This window comes from Onychomys torridus, chromosome 17 (assembly GCF_903995425.1).
Source record: "Onychomys torridus chromosome 17, mOncTor1.1, whole genome shotgun sequence".
Lineage (NCBI taxonomy): Eukaryota > Metazoa > Chordata > Mammalia > Rodentia > Cricetidae > Onychomys > Onychomys torridus.
Window position 1 is genome coordinate 5,712,398 of NC_050459.1, and position 18,017 is coordinate 5,730,414.

Sequence of the window (18,017 nt, forward strand, 5' to 3'; positions counted from 1 at the left end):
ACTGTAAGCAGGAGAAAGTGGGGAATACCTCAGCCACCCAATCAATCCCACTGTATCTCACAAACCAAAGGTGTATGTCTATGTGAGATGTGGTGTGAGGCAGCTTGAAAGCCAGATCCTGCTAGGAACTGATGATTTCAGTGAATTGATCTGAACATGCTGGTAAGGAAAGAGATCTAGATACAGTATTTAGAAATATTATATTTTTCTAATGTTGTATACTAGAAGCATGAAACAAGGTGTACCCCTTGATCTTTAGAGTGACCAGTTTGTAAAAAGTACATGCATGTATATGCAAGTGTGTACATGCACACTTCTAAATGGATTGGAGAGGTAATTTACAATGGTAACTTTGAGGGATGGAGGAATGTGTGTGAGGAAACACGTTTGTTTGTTTTGCAAGTACATATTTTATTTTTATAATTTTAATTAAATTATAATTATATCACTTCCTCCCCCTTTCCTTTACTCACTCCAATGCCTTCCATGACCCCCACCCTCACTCCCTCTTATGTTTTTTTTTTGTTTTGTTTTGTTTTTCCAGAGCTGAGGACCGAACCCAGGGCCTTGCGCTGGCTAGGCAAGCACTCTACCACTGAGCTAAATCCCCAACCCCCTCACGTTTTTTCTTCATTGATTATTATTGTTACACACACACACACACACACACACACACACACACACACACACCCTGATGAGTCTGTTTAATGTTGCTTGTATGTATAGGATTTCGGGACTGACCATTTGATATTCAATAGTACATTAGAGGCTCATCCCTGGGAAAGACTATCAGTGTCACTGGTCAGGTCTCGTTTGGGCAGCCATATTGTTGAGGTCTCATGGGCATGGCTTTCCTGTCATTTCTAGGAAACACAATCTTACAGCAGATTTTTACCGAAACAAACCTTTTAACTACAAAGATGAGTTTCATAAGTTGGTCGAATTATGAAATGCTTTTAGATGTCTGCCAGGTGTAAGTGACATTGTACTCATATGGGAAGGTCCCTTCTCCTAAGATGCTGGGTTAGAGAGAAGTGTCAAAGTTTGCATGTAAAACATGTAAGTGGGTACACACACACACACACACACACACACACACACACACACACACACCTGTATAAGTGTGTTAGAACACAGACTACGCATTCATGCTTAAAACATCATTGACGCAGAGAGTTAGGATCAAGATGTTTTTCAACTTTTTGCTGTATTTGAAACTTTTTCAAAGTAAAAGGCTAGAGAAACAAAAGATAAACGTCACAGAATTGGGACACAGAGTCTTTCTACTGTGCTCTGGGGAAAGTTCAGAAACAGCCATACTGGAGAAGTCTTTGAGAAAGGGGTCTGTCTGCTCTTGGCTTTAAGGAGTTGGGAGGGACAACTGAAAAAAGTGCAGAGAACAATTGTCAGCTCAGCCACCAATGGGACATTGTGTCACACCCCCCACAAGCCTCCTGCACCATCAGGGAAGACTGGAGGGAAGGGCGGCAAAGAGCCAGATATCTGGGGGATTGGAGCTAACCGGTGTCTTCCGGATATGGCAGGACCATGACTCTCATGAATGGGAAGCAGCTGTGGTTGCCTACACAAGACCAGCACAAGATGAAGCCAAGTTAACACCCTGTCATGGAGGGGGAAGGGACTCAAAACACACCACATGTAAATCTCAAAGAATTCACCAAAAGCTGAGCAAAGGGTGGGAGGCCTGATTACGCTTCTTCGAGTCCCACCACCACCATCATCCCCATATCTGCATTGCTGGTGGTTCCACTTAAATAATTCTGTTGTTACATTTCAAACATTTATTTTTCCAGAGCTAATATAAATGAGTCTTAGGAGCATTACGGTGAAAAGCCACATGACTTATCCACTCTCTCTGGGTGCTTGAGGGGATGGGTGATTCAAGGTCAAAGTATGTTTTTGCCTGTTGCTCTCCCAGAAGACCCTCCAGGGAACAGTGGTCACTCCCACTTGATAGTGATCAGGACTGGAGCATTTATGAGCCTGTGTGCGGGGCTGTACACAAACAACATCTCCCACTCTCCCAGCAAGCCCTGCAGTGAGATTGTTTCTGCAGTATGGCGCAAGAGATGGGTGAAAAGCACCAAGGAGCCACATCTTCCAGGGTCTGCTGTGCCTTCCTCTTTGGAGGTGGTGGTAAGGGCCATCCATCCATCCATCCATCCATCCATCCATTCATTCATTTTCTCCCTCCCTCTCCCTCCCTCTCTCCCTCTCTCTCCCTCTCTCTCTCTCTGTCTCCACCCAGAACATCCTGTGCAAATTCACAGACTGTAAGAGACAGTCTGCACCCCTGACTATGTACCCCTGGAAAGTGGGGGTGTCTTTGTTTTCCTCACACCCAGCCAGCAGTGTGTGAGTGAAGGTGTAATGAACTCAGCCATTATTTTATCCATACTGTGTCTGTTTTGGGAACTGGGAGGAAACCCTGGTCTTTCCAGCCCTCTTAACCAGGAGGGCAGGTAGCACAGGATCGAGCAAGGTAGGAGACACCTAGCTGAAAGGCTGGGGTGGTACAGAGCTAAGGGGTCACTGGCACACAACCCAGATAGATAGTTCTGTCTGTCTGTCTGTCTGTCTATCTATCTATCCACCTGCCTGCCCGTCCATCCATCCATCCATTTTCTCCCTCCCTCTCCCTTTCCTTCTCTCTCTCTCTCTCTCTCTCTCTCTCTCTCTCTCTCTCTCTCTCGCTCTCTCTCACTCAGTACTAACTATTAGTAGTAGACACTGTCTGTAGTTCTTTCCACAGAACCAAGAACACCAAGTGGAGCCAAGAAACACCCTTTCATATACATATTTTCATATACATATCCATATTTAACGTGGGCTGGAAACCAACTGCAAATGCTCTTACTTGTCCTTTAAGGCCAGAGGCACGCTCTTAAGGCATACTCCTAAGACGCTGGAAAGAACAGAACAGTCGGACTAAATTTAGCATCCTAACAGCCAGTTGGCATCTATGTAATGAAAGATTTAAAACGAAAGAAATTCAACCACAGACAGAGAAGGCAGAGATGGATGACAAGAAGAGAACTAATAGACGAATACATTTTTTAAAAGATGCTGAAGGAAAGTAAACACAGTGGTTACCAGCCTTATCATTTCCTTCCTTACCAGCATCTGAGATGCCTAATTGTTATTCATGGAAGTTTCTGAATTGCTGACTAAACTCTGAATTGCCTAATAAGAGGATGCCTGTCTTTCATGTTGCAATAGCCAATATTTTGCACACCGTCTAGCATATAATAAGGGATAATAAATACACGTTGTATAAGTGAACAGATTAGGGTGTGTGTGTGTCTGAAAGAGAGAGAGGGAAAGAGGAAGAGATCATCATACAGAGACTTCTAGACTTGTAGATAAAAAGTCCACTTACACATGTAGATTAATTTCCAGCATCTTGGGCCAGTCTAACTATACTCATGTGAGGATGGTCAAAGTCTGTGCTCTCTGCTAACCTGCCAGTGTCTCTACCTGAGCTAGAAATGCTACTTTGACTTTGTTGTTTTATCAACCTGGCTTCAAATTAGAGCCTCCCACAGGGAGTCCCAGTGTGGGTATGCGGGAATGTAAGAGCAGTCACACTGACTGTCTGGGTGACATGACAGGGCAGTGGTTGCTGACATCACCGATGCCCCAGAAACTTTTCCTTCTTGAGTGTCAAGCTAGGCTTCACTGAAGAACTACCTATGTAAATCAGAGAAATTTGGGGTTACAGCTGTAAGAATCTCACATCTTTTTGAAAATATTATTATTATTACCACGATGATGATTTGTGTGTGTGTGTATAGCTACACATGCCAAATTGCCTATGCATGTGGAGGTCAGAAGACAACCTGTAGGAGTCGGTTCTTTCCTCCCACCATGTGGGTTCTGGGGATCAAACTCAGGTCCTCAGTCTTGGCAAGTGCCTTTACCTGCTGACTCATCTCATACCTCTTACGTCTTGAGTGAATACACAGTCAACAGCCAAACACTGAAGAGACCAGATAAAATGCAGACGCATAGAACTAGAAGCCCTCCCCTGGATCCTTCTTTCTCCACTCCGTGGATCCTAGAGTTACATATGAATTTCACTTTTTTTTTTTTTTTTTTACTTCCTTTAATGGTGTCTTCACGACGCCGCTGCACAAAAAATGACAGGACTGAAGAGGGATTTTGTAGTGTTTAAAGATCCCAGTTGGTTTGAAGCAATTTTCTTTGAAGACATCTATCTCCTCTACTATTCTTGGACTTAAAAAAAAAGTTCTTATGCCTCTAACAATAACAGCACACACATATCCAGACCTTCTTTATTAGGAATGAATGGTACTTAGTCAGGCAATAACAGCTCTATTATCAACTAAAATTTCAGTGACAGGGTTTTCTGTAGCAGACTGTCGACCCACAGGTTTAAATAATAAAGGAGGTAAAGGACGTGTTTCAGACATGGTCACGAGAAGAAACACAGAGCCAATTAAGCTCAAGTCTGGAAAGAAAGCAAGGGGAGGCAGGCTACAAGAGTTGCCTGAGCTGGCGGAAGGGAGCGCCCGCCCCACCACCACCACTTACCATGAGGCCTGGCCACAAACTGTCTCATCAAACAAGGGCATTGAGGAATGTGACAAGGGATGGAGATGTGGCTCAGTGGTGCAGCATTTCCGAAGCTTGCAGACATTCTCAGGTTTGTGTCCATAGTGGAAGTTTTGCCTCTTGTGAGCCATCTGAAGATCTAACCCAGCCAAAAAGTAAGGCAGTTGTCCATCTTTACACACAGTTGAAGTGACCATTCTGAATTTCATTATTATTATTATTATTATTATTATTATTATTATTATTATTATTCAATCACTCTTCTCTCAGCTGGCTCTGGAATCTGACAGGGCTGACTGGCACTTCCTAAGTGGGCAGCATTTTCTCAAGAACCTTTCTCCTTTCCATTGCAAACCTCTACCAGTGTTTGAATGAGAAGCTCTCAGGTTAAAAAAGAAAACAAGAAGCAAAAAGAGTTGGTGGTGATGAGACTCACTCTGAACGCAGCTGCAGACTGGGTGGTGGCTGATGGAGTTGGAGATTCCCCACAGCAAGCTCACCCTTTCAGACTGGAACACCTGCTAATGTCATCCTGCGAGATGCTTCTGGTTCATGCAAATCTTTCTCCCCAGTAGAGAAGAAAACCACCTTGACACATCTTAGTCCTTTCTTCACTGACCCTGGCTCAGTGTGGAGAATTGTCTCAGAAAAAAGGTGGGAAGTGACGATACTGTGGACGTGGAGACTTTACATGAGCACACAAGCCACGGAGTCCAAAGCTGGAAAAGTGGTACCTCTCCTTGTTACCTTCTGCCCACCTTAAGTCCAACTAGCCTTGGTATGCAGGATTGAGGGTCCAGTTTAGTGACATGAAACTTGCAAATAACAGCAATTCAGGAGCTGAAGGAAAACCGGCTGGAGATAAAACTCTGAAGACTCAACTGGAGGGAGGGGGGTCTCTGCTGGGCTGTAACTGAGCATTTACTCACCAAACATTCGCTTCTGCCAGTCCCGTCTAGCCTGAAGCATCATAGATTTCCACACTAGGTTTTCATTCCTATCGCTTGCTTTTGGGGAGAGGGTGGGGGTGGTGGACTCTCACACCTACAATGCTAGACTTCTTCCACTTGCTGGGGCTGTGATCTTGAACACAGCAGTCAGGTCTGGGAAGTCTCTGTCTTGTTGACTGACCTCAGGGGGACTTTTCTTTTCGCCTGACCTAAGTTATTTCACTCCGTGAGCCAAGGATTAACTAAAGTGAGGTGGGATAGCAACTGATTTTAACAATATCTCTAACCCACTGTGGGTTGGATTCTCACTACTTAAAAAGTTTCCATGGAGTGCAAAGATTAAGACCCCAAAGTCTACAATAAGCCTGGGAAATACTCCCAACCCCCAGGGTAGTTGAAGGCACAATGTGTTTCATTTTTCAAAAATGTGTTACATATATTTGTAAGTGTAGATGTGCATAGGTTTACTGAGCACATGCCCATGCAGCCAGAGGTTGACATCGGCTGTCTTCCTTTGGTGACTACCCACCTTTATTCTCTGAGAAATGGACCCAAGGCTCATTTATTCAATGAAACTAGTTAGATAGTCTTTCCCCAGGGGGTTAAAGATCAACACACTCAGTTTTGGGGTTCAGGGTATCAGATCTCCGGTTTGCATGGCCAGTTACTGGCTGAAGCATCTCCCCAGTCTTGAATTTTTAATCTCATTGCTGGCCTCTGGCTTGCCTTAATCCAATTTTATAACACGTTTTCCTCAAGTTAAAACTTTATGAAGAACATTTGACATCTGCCTTTAACTCGGGGCCATCCTGCCAGAGTGCTTGGCTGACACAGAAATGTAATCCATCTGCAATTAAGTAGAATACATGATTTCCTCCTTTCTTTGAGGGTTCACTGCGTAGCTGACCATTCCCACTGTGTGATACAGGTGCAAGCAGAGGCTTTTCCTGAGTGGGATGTCAGGGCTTTAATCAAACTTTATTTGTAATACATGCATGACTTGTCTTGAGACATGGACATAAAAGGATCCAGGAGCAGAAGTCTCTGGGTAACTGTGACTTTGGATAGAATTAAAGGGAGGAAATCAAAATACAAAACAGAAAAATAAAGAAAATGAAAAGAAAAAAATAAAAAGGAAAGGAAAATACGTTGAAGGCGCTTTTTCCATAGGAAAAAAGTATTTTATTTTTTTAAGAACAAATTCAGTTTGAAACAGACGTGGAATGTGACTGCTCGGATCTCATCTTCTGGGGCTAACTGTCAATGTGGAACCAAAGCAGATTTAACACCTATGACAGGCTATTAAAATAAAACAAAGAAAAAAATATTTATAACTCAAGCATAATACTGTGTTACTTACAAATTGGACAACGAAATTAAATAAATATTCATGGTACATAATTACGGCACAAATATGCAGCAATTTGGCAACCTTTTATACCTCATTACAGTGCAAAGGGGGAGACACTGCCGTTAAACAAGCTGTAGCTAAATACATTGCAAAATTCAGATTTTATACAAAACATCTTGCTTAGACTTTATAAAAAACCAACGTTGCTCTATGTACACAATCTGGGTAAGAAAAGCCATTTTTCTGTCTTGTTTTCAATGTGTATTTTTATTAAAAAGGTGAATAAGGCTACTGTAACACCCCAAATCCATAGACGGTAAGATCTGAACCTATCTATTTACAGTACCTCCACTTAAACAGGATGGTGCAAGCTCCGAAGTCACATGACTAGGGACGACAATACGAGCAAGGCATTTACAGTAACTTTCCAAAGCTGAACCAACTCCAGATAAGGGGACAGTTGGTAGATTGTCATTTTCTGCACCAGACACAAAACAGACGCACAGGACACTTCTCAGTCGGTTGAAGGTAACTCTTCACCAGTTCATCTGATTTTTCACAGTTTAGAACCAAAATGTGGCCAACTGATGACACAGACATTCGATTTCATCAAAATCAGACGGTTTCCCATGTCTCCCTCCTCGTCCCTCTCCCCCTTCCTACAACTTCTGATGGCTTACAAGAAAATCTTGTGTGAATGCACAGGAGAGGTCGGGGTGATGGAAAGAATTACATATGTACTGTGGTTGATCACTATGGCAATCCTCCACAGAAATATGATATAGATATATATAATATATACTGGAGATATATATTATACATATATGTACACACGTGTACCACACACCCACTCACACATACACATACATTGAACCAACATCATTTTCAGGTTTGGGAAGTAGGGAATAATTCCTGCGACAACTCATTTTTGCAGGTACTCACTGGAGGTCTGAGAACCTTCAAAAGCTGTCATTACAATTTTTTTTTCCTCCCAATTCAGAAAGCAAAATGTTACCATAGTAACAGGACTCTTAAAGATGTCTATTTTGCATAGCACATAAAAAAAAGTAGGCTTCCTGCTTCCTGTTTATTCTTCTGGAAGGGCAGGGATAAGGGCAGGAGAGGAGGAGGGACCCACAGCTAAACTCTCAACTGTAACCCCCTCAGTGTGACCTGCTGGATTCCAGAGAACACTTCAGCCCACAGGGTGCAGTCACGTCGGTTTCCTGGTGTTTAGGGGCTGGCGTTCTAGTCTACAGTTCTGTGAGATGTCTGCGGGACTTTGTTATTTTATCATTTGCTCCCATTACCTATACTTTTCTCATTATCGAAAGCATTTTGGGGTGATACAGCTTCTCTTAGAAGTTAGCTAGCCAATCGCTTACTTTGTAAAGCACTAAAGGGCTGGGATCGCTTTAATTGCTGTTAATGAATGAATTCCACATCTCCTGGTGTGTATTGTGTGTAATCTTAAAATATATATTAGTAAAAATCTTTCATTTTATATCCCTTGTGTTCTATACACCTATTATAAATATGACCTATCTCCCTCCTTCCCCTCGACATCATAACTTACTTCCATCTTAAGGACTCTTAGAGGTGGGCCACGTGTGCTTCACTTTGACATGGAGCCCGGTACAGCCTCACAGCCCGGACAGCATGGCCAGATACCAAAAACCAAAGTGTAAGGCTCAATGGGGGGGGGGGGCACTTACGGGGACTAGGGGATCTGACCTACCTTTCCTAATGAGAATTCCCCAATAACCTCAGTGGTGATGGACTTACAGCCTGTTTGACCTTTGGCTTTTCAACTTCTAGGTCAGATTTGGCTCTCTGCTATTCTCCTAAATGCTTTCCCTGTGTTTAATTAAAAAAAAAAAAAATGTGGTAATATAGCAGCTGAGTCTGCTTAAAACATCTCCCAAAGCAGACGGACTCTCTCCCACAGCTCCAGGGCTGCGCTTTTTATTGCCAGTACCTCAACAGTCCTGCCCCAGCGCTTCGCCAGAGGCCTGTCCTCTCCCTCCCTCCCTGCTCTGGCTGGTCCTTCCACAAGGGTCCTTTTGTTCCTCTGCAGGAGAGGGACTTTTTGATTCCCTGCTGCATAGCTGTGTGATAGTGAACTCCCCACCACTCACCGGCCTCTGTCCTCTCCCACCAGCCTCTGTCCTCTCCTCTCCGCCCTATCTATTGTTTCCCTCTTGCTCCCCCACCATGCCCCGGGAGCAGCAGCCTTGACTGATGGCAGCCAGCACCTTCTTCATTCACTCCTCCACACCCCCCAGGCCTCCCGGCTGACCCAGCCTCCAGGAAAGCAGGATTCTGTACCTAAGACCCATCTCATTTGATCTTGGTGTCAAGGGTGGAGCTGGGACTCTGTGGTGAACGACCCTTAAGGATGCAGGATGTGGAGTGAGGGGCTGGGGAAGTGCCAGGAGAGCCCTGGCAACAGGAATGAGTGAGGACTAAACGCTAGAGATCTTTGTAAAACCTTACTGAGCCCGAGGTCCGAGTGGTAAGTCCAGTGTGCACGGCAGGAAACTTGGAGGCAGAGGCCGGTCTGGTGCACAACCTTCTCCTAAGATGCTGCTGCGACATCCACAGCCCACCGTGTCCTCCCTGGGCTCTGCAGAGGCCTGAGTGGCAGCTGGGTGCATGGCTTGGAGGTCCGCGCGGGAACGCGGCAGTCCAAGTGGGGATCTCCTAGCAGTCTTCCAGCTTCCGGGGAGGGTCTGTGGTTCCCCAAGGCCGAAAAGCTACAGACTACAAAACTGTCCAGCTCCAGGCTCTTCCAGGAGGCATCCCGCCCCCACAGCCACGGCTCAGGCAGTCACTGTGCGCCCAAGAAGGCGCGAGTTCCCTTGGGAGGCAGGCGCAGGTCCCAGGCCTCAGACCTTGTAGTAAATGTTGGCAGGACTCTGTGGGGGCATCTCCTGCACGATGTACACTGGGTGCCCATAGTCCCCGCTAACCTTCTCATAGTGCGGGCAGAAGACGCTGTCTGCAGTCCTTAGCGGTATGATAACGTCACTGGGTTCCGAGCCGTTATTGTTGCCACCTCGCTTGGGTGTGGCCAGTGTGCTGAGTGACAGCGTGGTCGTGTGCTGTGGAGAGTGTTTGCCGTGCCTCCGACGGTACTTGAGCAGCAGTACCACCAAGGTGATGATGATGACAATGAAGATAATGCATCCTGATGCGATCCCTGCGAATAAGGCCACTTCGGAACCCAGGAGATTGTTCCCGGAATGCCCCGCGCTGTTGCCGTCGGTGCTGGAGGAACCTGCACAGGACCAAGAAGAGTCAGTTACTGTGGTCCTGGGACCGCCTTGCTGTTTGCAGGGCCCTCGAAAGGCAACAGTTAAAGCACGGCCAACGCTCAACTCCCAGGGCAGACTTGACAGAGGTCCCCAGATGAGGTGAAGGAGCTCAGAGGTCCAGCACTCACACACCATCCCCAGCCTCTTCCTTATCTGCATTGCCTGCAGCAGAACGATGAGACAGCCAGCCGTGGGCTTCCCTAGCACTTCAGGACGCACCAGGCCATGGCCGGTGGGGAGACGACACCTGCTACTACTCCAGAGCCAGGTGTATCCTTGCCCTGGCCCGTTCCTCCCTCACTGTAGATGCCGTGTATCTTCCACTGCCTGCCTTCCAAAGAGAGCCCTGCCTTCTGAAGACAGCCCTGCCTACTAGAAGAGACGGCCAGAAGGGAAGGAGTGATGGGCCTGGGAAAGGGTTCAACTCGAAACTCGGTTGTATTATTTGATTTACACTTAAAATATATTTGGAAGGCAGCAGACGCTCTGGCACTGAACAGACTGCTAACCCAAATGTTAGCACTGAAGAATTGCCTGGCACGATTATCCTATCCATTTATCAATTTGTCACAAGAATTTGACACATCTTGTCACTGAAAGTTAGAGGGAAAAAAAAAAAAAAACAACTTCCTTGACTCTTGGAAAGAGAACATAATATTATGGTAGATACAGATTCTCACCACCTCCAAACCAGCACAGGGATCCCTAATACAAAAGTAAGTGCTGGTGTGTGTGCACCAGCTGTTTTGTGAAATGGCATCAGCACAACAGAGCAGGACTGTTGAGACAATGAGCCCATTTTCTGTGACACCCTGAACTTTGGTCAGTGGGCCCTTTACTATTTTTTTTACACAGAGAATGCAAAAAACATTAAGAACAAGCCACCTGGAAAGTATGCCATTAGGCAACGTTTTCTGAGATTCAGAAAAGCATCGGCGAGGCTCTTTGTGGATTAGATGATATTAGACAGGGATTAGGGCACAAATTATATATACATTAACATCAGCTTTGCGATGGTGTCGACAGTGAGCAGGACACAGCATCAGCCAATGAAAACTCGTCTGGTGGGACATCACTGGTAAATGACCCATCTGGTGAGCTCTGCTATTGTGACTGTAAGACTTTGACGGGGAGGAATTAGTCTGTCTTAGTGGCAGAGTTAATACCGACTCACTGAGAGCAAAGATCCCAGGCATCTGCGCCCACGAGTGAATCCTGCTGGTTTGGAAGCCTTGTGAGAGGCTTCTCTGCCTCTTGGGGTTCTAAGAAAATGCACCCCACAGATGGACACACGCACACCACACGGCTGTACCTGGGTTTGGTTTCACAAAAGGACTCGTTGTTGAACTTCTCCCGTTTGTACCAGCTTCTAGCTCTGGGCGTCTTGTTGGATCGTTGTTCCTGGTTGATCCAGCAGAACTTGCATCTATATGGAGGGCAAGCGATTAATCGTGGCACAGACATCTGACAACAGCAAGCGTCAGGAGTTTGCACAGATATCTCAAGAGGCATGAATAGCAATGAACATAAGACTCCTTATGCAAAGCACTGTGAAATACAAGAATATAACCTTCCTTTTTAATCAAAACGGTTATCCTCGTTATTTGGGAGGTTTAGATTAGGAGGCCATCTGTGGAAACTATAGGGATTCTTGCATTTGGCAGCCAAAGCATTGCAGATGACATTTCAATTTAACTGAGCAAGTTGATTGACTACTATACCGGTCTCTAATTAGAAGAATAATTCTTTCTTTCTGCACAATAGGTTAGTCTACATGAAAACGCGGCTCTTGGGTTGTCCAGATTTGAAAATGAAACAAAGCTGCAGAGCCAGTGTTTACATGCCGGGACACTTTGATTTTGTTCAATCAAAGAGGCGTTCTGCCTTGTAAAGAGAGATACGCATATCTGTGGCCACACATAGATGCTATGTCTCGCTGACCTGAACTTTTAGAGAGGGCTCCAATAAGGAAAGCAGAGGATATCACCTTGGGGGACTCTGCCAGTGGTTCAAAGTGCAGAAGAGGGTCTGCCTTCAAAACTAAAAAGAGGGGTGACAGTGAGCCTCGCCCTCGGTGCCACACTAGCTGGGGGCTACACCACGTCACAGTGGCTTCACAAAGCAGCAGACGATCTTTACCTTGTCCAACTTTCATGAGGATCTTCATGGCTCTTGTCTGGCACACCCCTCCCTCCTGGTTATCCAGGCCCTCCAAAGACCCATTTGATGTAGCTGATTAAAAATAAAATGGACAAAACAAAAAAATAAAGAAAAAATCAGGAAATCAATAGGCCAAGATTACATGAACATGAAATGTCTGAAAACAATTTGAAAAATAAGAATTCACTCTTTGTCACAGGTTTTCTGAATGTATGGGATGCCGAAAGCCAAAAAGAAACAGAAAAATAAACAAAGAGAAATGGATCCTGGAAACATTGCTACATGTAGGCTACCTGCTTCCAAATGCACTTAAACACGCCCTCAGTACACATATGATTTAGTATTACTCTATAGGTAAAAGGGACAGCACCTCCCAAAATACTCACGGACTCCTAGGGGGCCAAACTAGAAAGTGCAAGAGAGCAAGCCTGGTAATTTCAAAACTTGGTAATCTTCCCCCAACACCTGCTTCCTCCACTCCAGACTTCCTGCTTCAAGAACAATTAACTTGACGCTGGGCTTGTCAGGCATCCAAGTTCTGCAAACACCAGCAGGGGAGGCTTCTGACACCCCCTTGCTCCGTTCTCTAGCCTGAAATGTGCTGAAGCAGCATCCTAGAACTCGGGTCTTCATAGTCTGCCTTCTCATCACTGTGTAAGTTCCTGCAAGTATGTGTTTTTATCAAACCCCATCAGCCACTTCAGCCAAATTTCCTGCTGGGGAAATCTCCAGCGGGACAGAGGGTTAGCACGCCGTACAACAACTTGGATACAACCAGGTGGGGGCAACCACCTTGCCCCTCATTGGCCCACTGGATTCCCTTCCCACCTTAACAATGAGGGGCCAGAAGAAGCACATCCCTTCTCCCAACGTGTTTCTGTCTTTCAAAGCAGCTATGTTCTATCGACACACATTGCTGTTTGTCCTTAGGCCAGTGAGTTCTCTAAATGGCTTTGTAAGGAAAAGCTGCAAAGAGATGGGCTGTCAGGCCACGTAATGAGGAGCAGGCTTTCAATTACAGTTCAAGTTTGAGTGGGAGGAGAGGGTGGAATGTGCCGGACACTGCTTCCCCTTGAGTTCAAGGGGCAAGGACCAGAAGTGTTTCATATACACGCCTGTAACTTCAATCACCGTCCACTATATCAAAGTCCCGTCCACTAACACCCTACTCGGAAGAGAACGAAAAGGGGACAGGTACTCTGGCAACTTCTTTCCACCGGGTTGTTTTGCTTTGTTTTCCGAGCATACCATCACCAAACAGCTCCAAACGCCTTCACAGTAGAAGTTTGTAACTGAAAAAACTAGACACGAATTCACTTGTGTGTTCTGGAATTATCGACCTCTACTCTCATTATTTTCCTAAAAACAAAGGGTGTCTCTTCTGCGTATAAATATCTCCTCACTTATCTGAGAGTGTGCTTAACATTGGGTCTCATAACTGCATCTCTTTTCAGCTGTTGCTGACACTGTAGGGTTTTCTGGGAAAATAGGTAACAGTTGCCATCATAACTTCGTTGGGGAGTTTCAGTAAGGTAAAAAGTATCCACTCACAGACGGTGGAGAAAATGCTTGTCAGATAAGTCCAAAGAACTGTCTAGAGAGACTGTGTGTTTCTAAGAGTCTAAAGAAGGGCCTTTGTTGTTATTGTTACCGCTTTCCCACACCTTCCTCTACCTTCTGTGAGGGCGTGGGGGGTGGGGAGTGGCTCAGCCTCATAGTCTCTCTCCTAAGTCTTCTCACAGTGTGGGGTTCTCTGGGCACTGTTTGTGGAGTGGTCTAGGGCAGTGCTGAATCTTCAATTACTGCTTAGAGTTTTCTCACTTCATTTCTCAGGAATCAGGCTATGTCTCCATATAGAAAAGAGTAGAAAAGTCATCTGTTTCGTGAAACCACCGGTCAAGTGTCTAGTTTACTTAATTCAAGGATAATTCCAAGTTTTAGACTCATGAACACACAAGGCACTTCATGCTAAAGCACATCCTATTGAAAGTTAAATAAACAACTTTTTTTTTCTTGCTAAAAGTTTGAATACTCCTCTGAAAAAAGGACTGTGGTGACTGAATGCTGAGCAAGGGGTGGGGAGGGCTACATATTTCTTTGGTTTAATCTTGAAGGGAAAAATCAGATTCAAACAGAAAAGATCACCAAAAGGAAGGCAGGCCAGGAAGCTCCATCACCTGCGGGCACCTGTATTAGCAGGGCCCTGCTGATTTCCACCATGTGGAAGGCACTGGAGCAGAACCCATTCTCTCTCTCTCTCTCTCTCTCTCTCTCTCTCTCTCTCTCTCTCTCTCTCTCTCACACACACACACACACACACACACACACACACACACACACACATTATTTATATATATTTTTTAATTTGTAGGCCAGTGCCTCTTTTAAGCCAGAACATTTATGTTGAGCTCCCCAGGGGATGTCCAAACCACCCCCCAAATATAAAGTTCTCTAAAGGATTCTGAATTAAATTTCAATCTGTGTTTTAGCATCTAGAGACCAGAGAACTGTAGGTGGGAGGCAGGGTTGCATAAAATGGAAACCACTTCACAGCTTTAAAAGCTGAAATGTTTCTTCCACTTGATTAACCAAAGAAAGAGAGAAAAGAAGAAAGGGGAGAGAAAGAGAGAGAGGGAGAGAAAGAGAGAAGGGAGGGAGGGAAGGAGGGAGGGCAGAAATGGAAGTAGGGGAGGGAATGCTATGTCATTTTGGTGGGAAGAGTGGAAAAGACTGGGGGCCAAACACAGCATTCTGAACAAGGACAGTTTTGGAAAGCCCGTGGAAGATCCTGAGCACAACTCATTACCAACTGCTGTTAGGCGAATTGTATGACACTGTCCCAAGGACCACCATTAAAGGTAGTGGTCACAGGAAGTGTGGATTAGGAAACTTGTAGGGCATTTGTGACACACTTTGAGTGTGTCAGATCTCTTCCCGGATGGAGACCACTGAGGCACTGGATTTGTGCTACCTGTGGGCGGTCCCATCCAGGGCCTGGGGCTGGGGTCCCTGACAGCGTGGGAGGGATGAAATGAGAAAGCTGCTGAGCTCAGGCCCTTTCACTGCTTCAGGATCTGCTGAGAGGTGAGCAAGTAGTGTCACACTCCAAGTGGCAGGGAACTGTCGGCCACCACAATAGCCTGTGTCCCCATAAACTGTAAGCCAAAAGCAGCCCTTCCTCCCTTGGGCTGTGTTTGCCACAGCAACAGGAGAAAGTAACGGATACGGCTAGGAACGACGTGTCATGGAAAAACCCATTTTCAGATGTCTGCACCAACAGAAACTTCAGAAGGTTGTAATCTCCCAGAGTGCAACATGGTAGAAAAAAGCCTTATATGAGATATGAGCCTTAGATCTGATGCAAATTAGATTTTCCACATGTCCTCAACAGGTAGAGTAATCCTTGCTCCAGAGGACCTGCCCCTACAGGAACAATGTCCCATCCTGCATGTTTTATCCTGATTGAACCGCCTTCCTGGCCATGAACTACTGAAACACACCACGAGACTAGCATTCTGATATTCCCCCATCAACCTGGAACCTAGAAGCTTTCAAAAGCTCAGCACTGACTTTGAAACATCACAAGAAAATTGCTAATACTTAGGGATAAAATCTATTTCCATTTCATTAGAAAGTTTTCCAGCTATTCATATCATTCATTTGAACGTCCCAGGGAATTTTTAACTTAAAGAATAAAAATAAACGTGACCTCATGTTTAGTTTCCCTCTGGATCACTCTACCAGCATTGTCTAATGTGGCCACAACCACTGTATTACCCAGTGGGTAAAAACTGCACTTAATCACCGAGAGACAGGAAAATAACATTGTTATACCTAAGCTTTTATTTAGTGTCCGGACATTTTTCTCCCCTGGCCTAGTTGGGAGGGAAATAGACGTTATAAAATTAAAAATTACTTAAAGTTTCTCCATTCATTGGGAGGTAGGCTTAATAAAGATACATGTTATTTTACAACTGGCTTTTAAAAGCTTTTGCAGCCTGGTGGCAGTGAAGCACACATTTAATCTCAGCACTCGGAGGCAGAGCCAAGCGGAGATCCAGGACAGGCACCAAAACTACACAGAGAAACCCTGTCCCCAGCAACAACAACAACAACAGATGCATTAAAAGCTTTTGCATCTCGGGGCGTATACACCATCACCACTACACTGTCCAGTCATCCCCATACTCCTCTCTGGAGTGAGCAAAATCTCTGCTCAGCAGAAAAGCCCCCTGACTGCGTGTGGTATCCATGTCTGCAATCCTAGCTCTCAGAAGACTAAGACATGAGGGTTGAGGGTTTGAGGTCAGTGCAAGAAACTTAGGAAGACTCTTTCTTAAAACAAAAACAACCAAAGAAATGTTCAGAGTTTGAGAGGCCTGAGTTATGATCTGCAGCTCCTACTGGACGGTGATACTGGCTAGATAAGGACAAACGGAGACAGGGAGGTGGGAGCTGGTAAAACAGACAACACAGACAGAATCTTCCCAATAGAGAGAGGAACACAGCGTGCTCTTCTCTGCTCCTAGAAGGCCAAGCTGCAGCTGCAGCTGGATGGAGTCCAGTGGTAAGAGTGGGCTCATGAGATGGAGGGTGAAAAAGTTCACATGTGGGCCTTGTTCCCAAAGAGACTAGGGAAGGGAGGAGCCAAAACGTTCTATGGCTCAGTACCATCCCACGAAGGACACAGCTCTGGGTCCTATGGGTAGAATGGTGTATGAATGCCTACTCACACTGTGGAGGATAGGGCAAACTATTTTTAAGTGGCCATGAGAGCCATGAGGGCAGACATTTGAAAGTAAGCATAACAATTAATGAAAACAAGTTCACCAAAGAGACACATGATAAGTATATAAGGTCAGGAAAACCACAGAAGCTCTAGCCTTACATAGGGCTGACCTTGATGGAACACCTTTGATTAGCAAACAGCATTTTATGAGAATCTCTGCCAACACCAAATTCTATCCATCCTGTCCTTGCCCAGCATGTATCACATGCCAGCCACACTCACTCTGCTTTCTTGGGTGAGACTTTACACACCCTTCCCTCAAACTGAGCACAGACATCTGAGGAAAAGCAGCAGCCTAGCCGGGAAACTGAAAAAGCATCATCCAGAAAGACACATGACTATAAAGTCACCCCAACTCTGCACAGGACCAGGCTGTTGTGTTCTCCCACCAGGGGTGTGTACCTCTGAGTGCCAACAAAATAAAAGACATTTAGAATGAGGCGTGTCAGGTGAGACACAAAGATGCTGAATAAGGTACAGCTGTTTAACGTCAACATTCAAGCCGGGGAGCTAAGATCCTCCAACGTAGCTTGGCATCCGTTTAAATTCCAAAAACACAATACAGATTCAGAGTATGTACCACAGAGGCGGATTCAATCTCCAGAGCCCAGTGTTTTTATGTCTTGGTTAGCAGGGTCATTCTCAAGATAACTGACACAGATGGAGGAAAATCCTAAACAGAAAGAATAATGTCCAGGAAAAGTCAAAAAATCAATGCCTGTTTTTAAAAGAGAAAATGCCCCAAACAAATGTCTGTTCAAAGCACAAGGGAGAAGAGAGGAAATTCATGTCTTTCCCTGTGTTTTCACTGTGGCTTCCCAGGGATAGAGTGGACCGCATCCCCCTGACTTCCC

At 45.3% G+C, this 18,017-nt stretch overlaps 1 protein-coding gene across 2 annotated transcripts in view; it reads right to left on the reverse strand.

Annotated features, from left to right (window-relative positions):
- Nucleotides 1–7,716: 7,716 nt before the first annotated feature.
- Nucleotides 7,717–18,017, reverse strand: part of Efnb2 (ephrin B2) — a 44,677-nt gene continuing 34,376 nt past the window's right edge. The window contains exons 3-5 of one of the 2 annotated variants that reach the window (XM_036166778.1): nt 12,354–12,446; nt 11,527–11,640; nt 7,717–10,177 (exon numbers count right to left, since the gene is read on the reverse strand). In XM_036166778.1, the coding sequence (XP_036022671.1) occupies nt 9,786–10,177; nt 11,527–11,640; nt 12,354–12,446 (599 nt within the window). In that variant the 3' untranslated portion in view covers nt 7,717–9,785. The remainder of the gene's footprint in view (nt 10,178–11,526; nt 11,641–12,353; nt 12,447–18,017) is intronic. The other variant, XM_036166779.1, reaches the window with a different exon arrangement.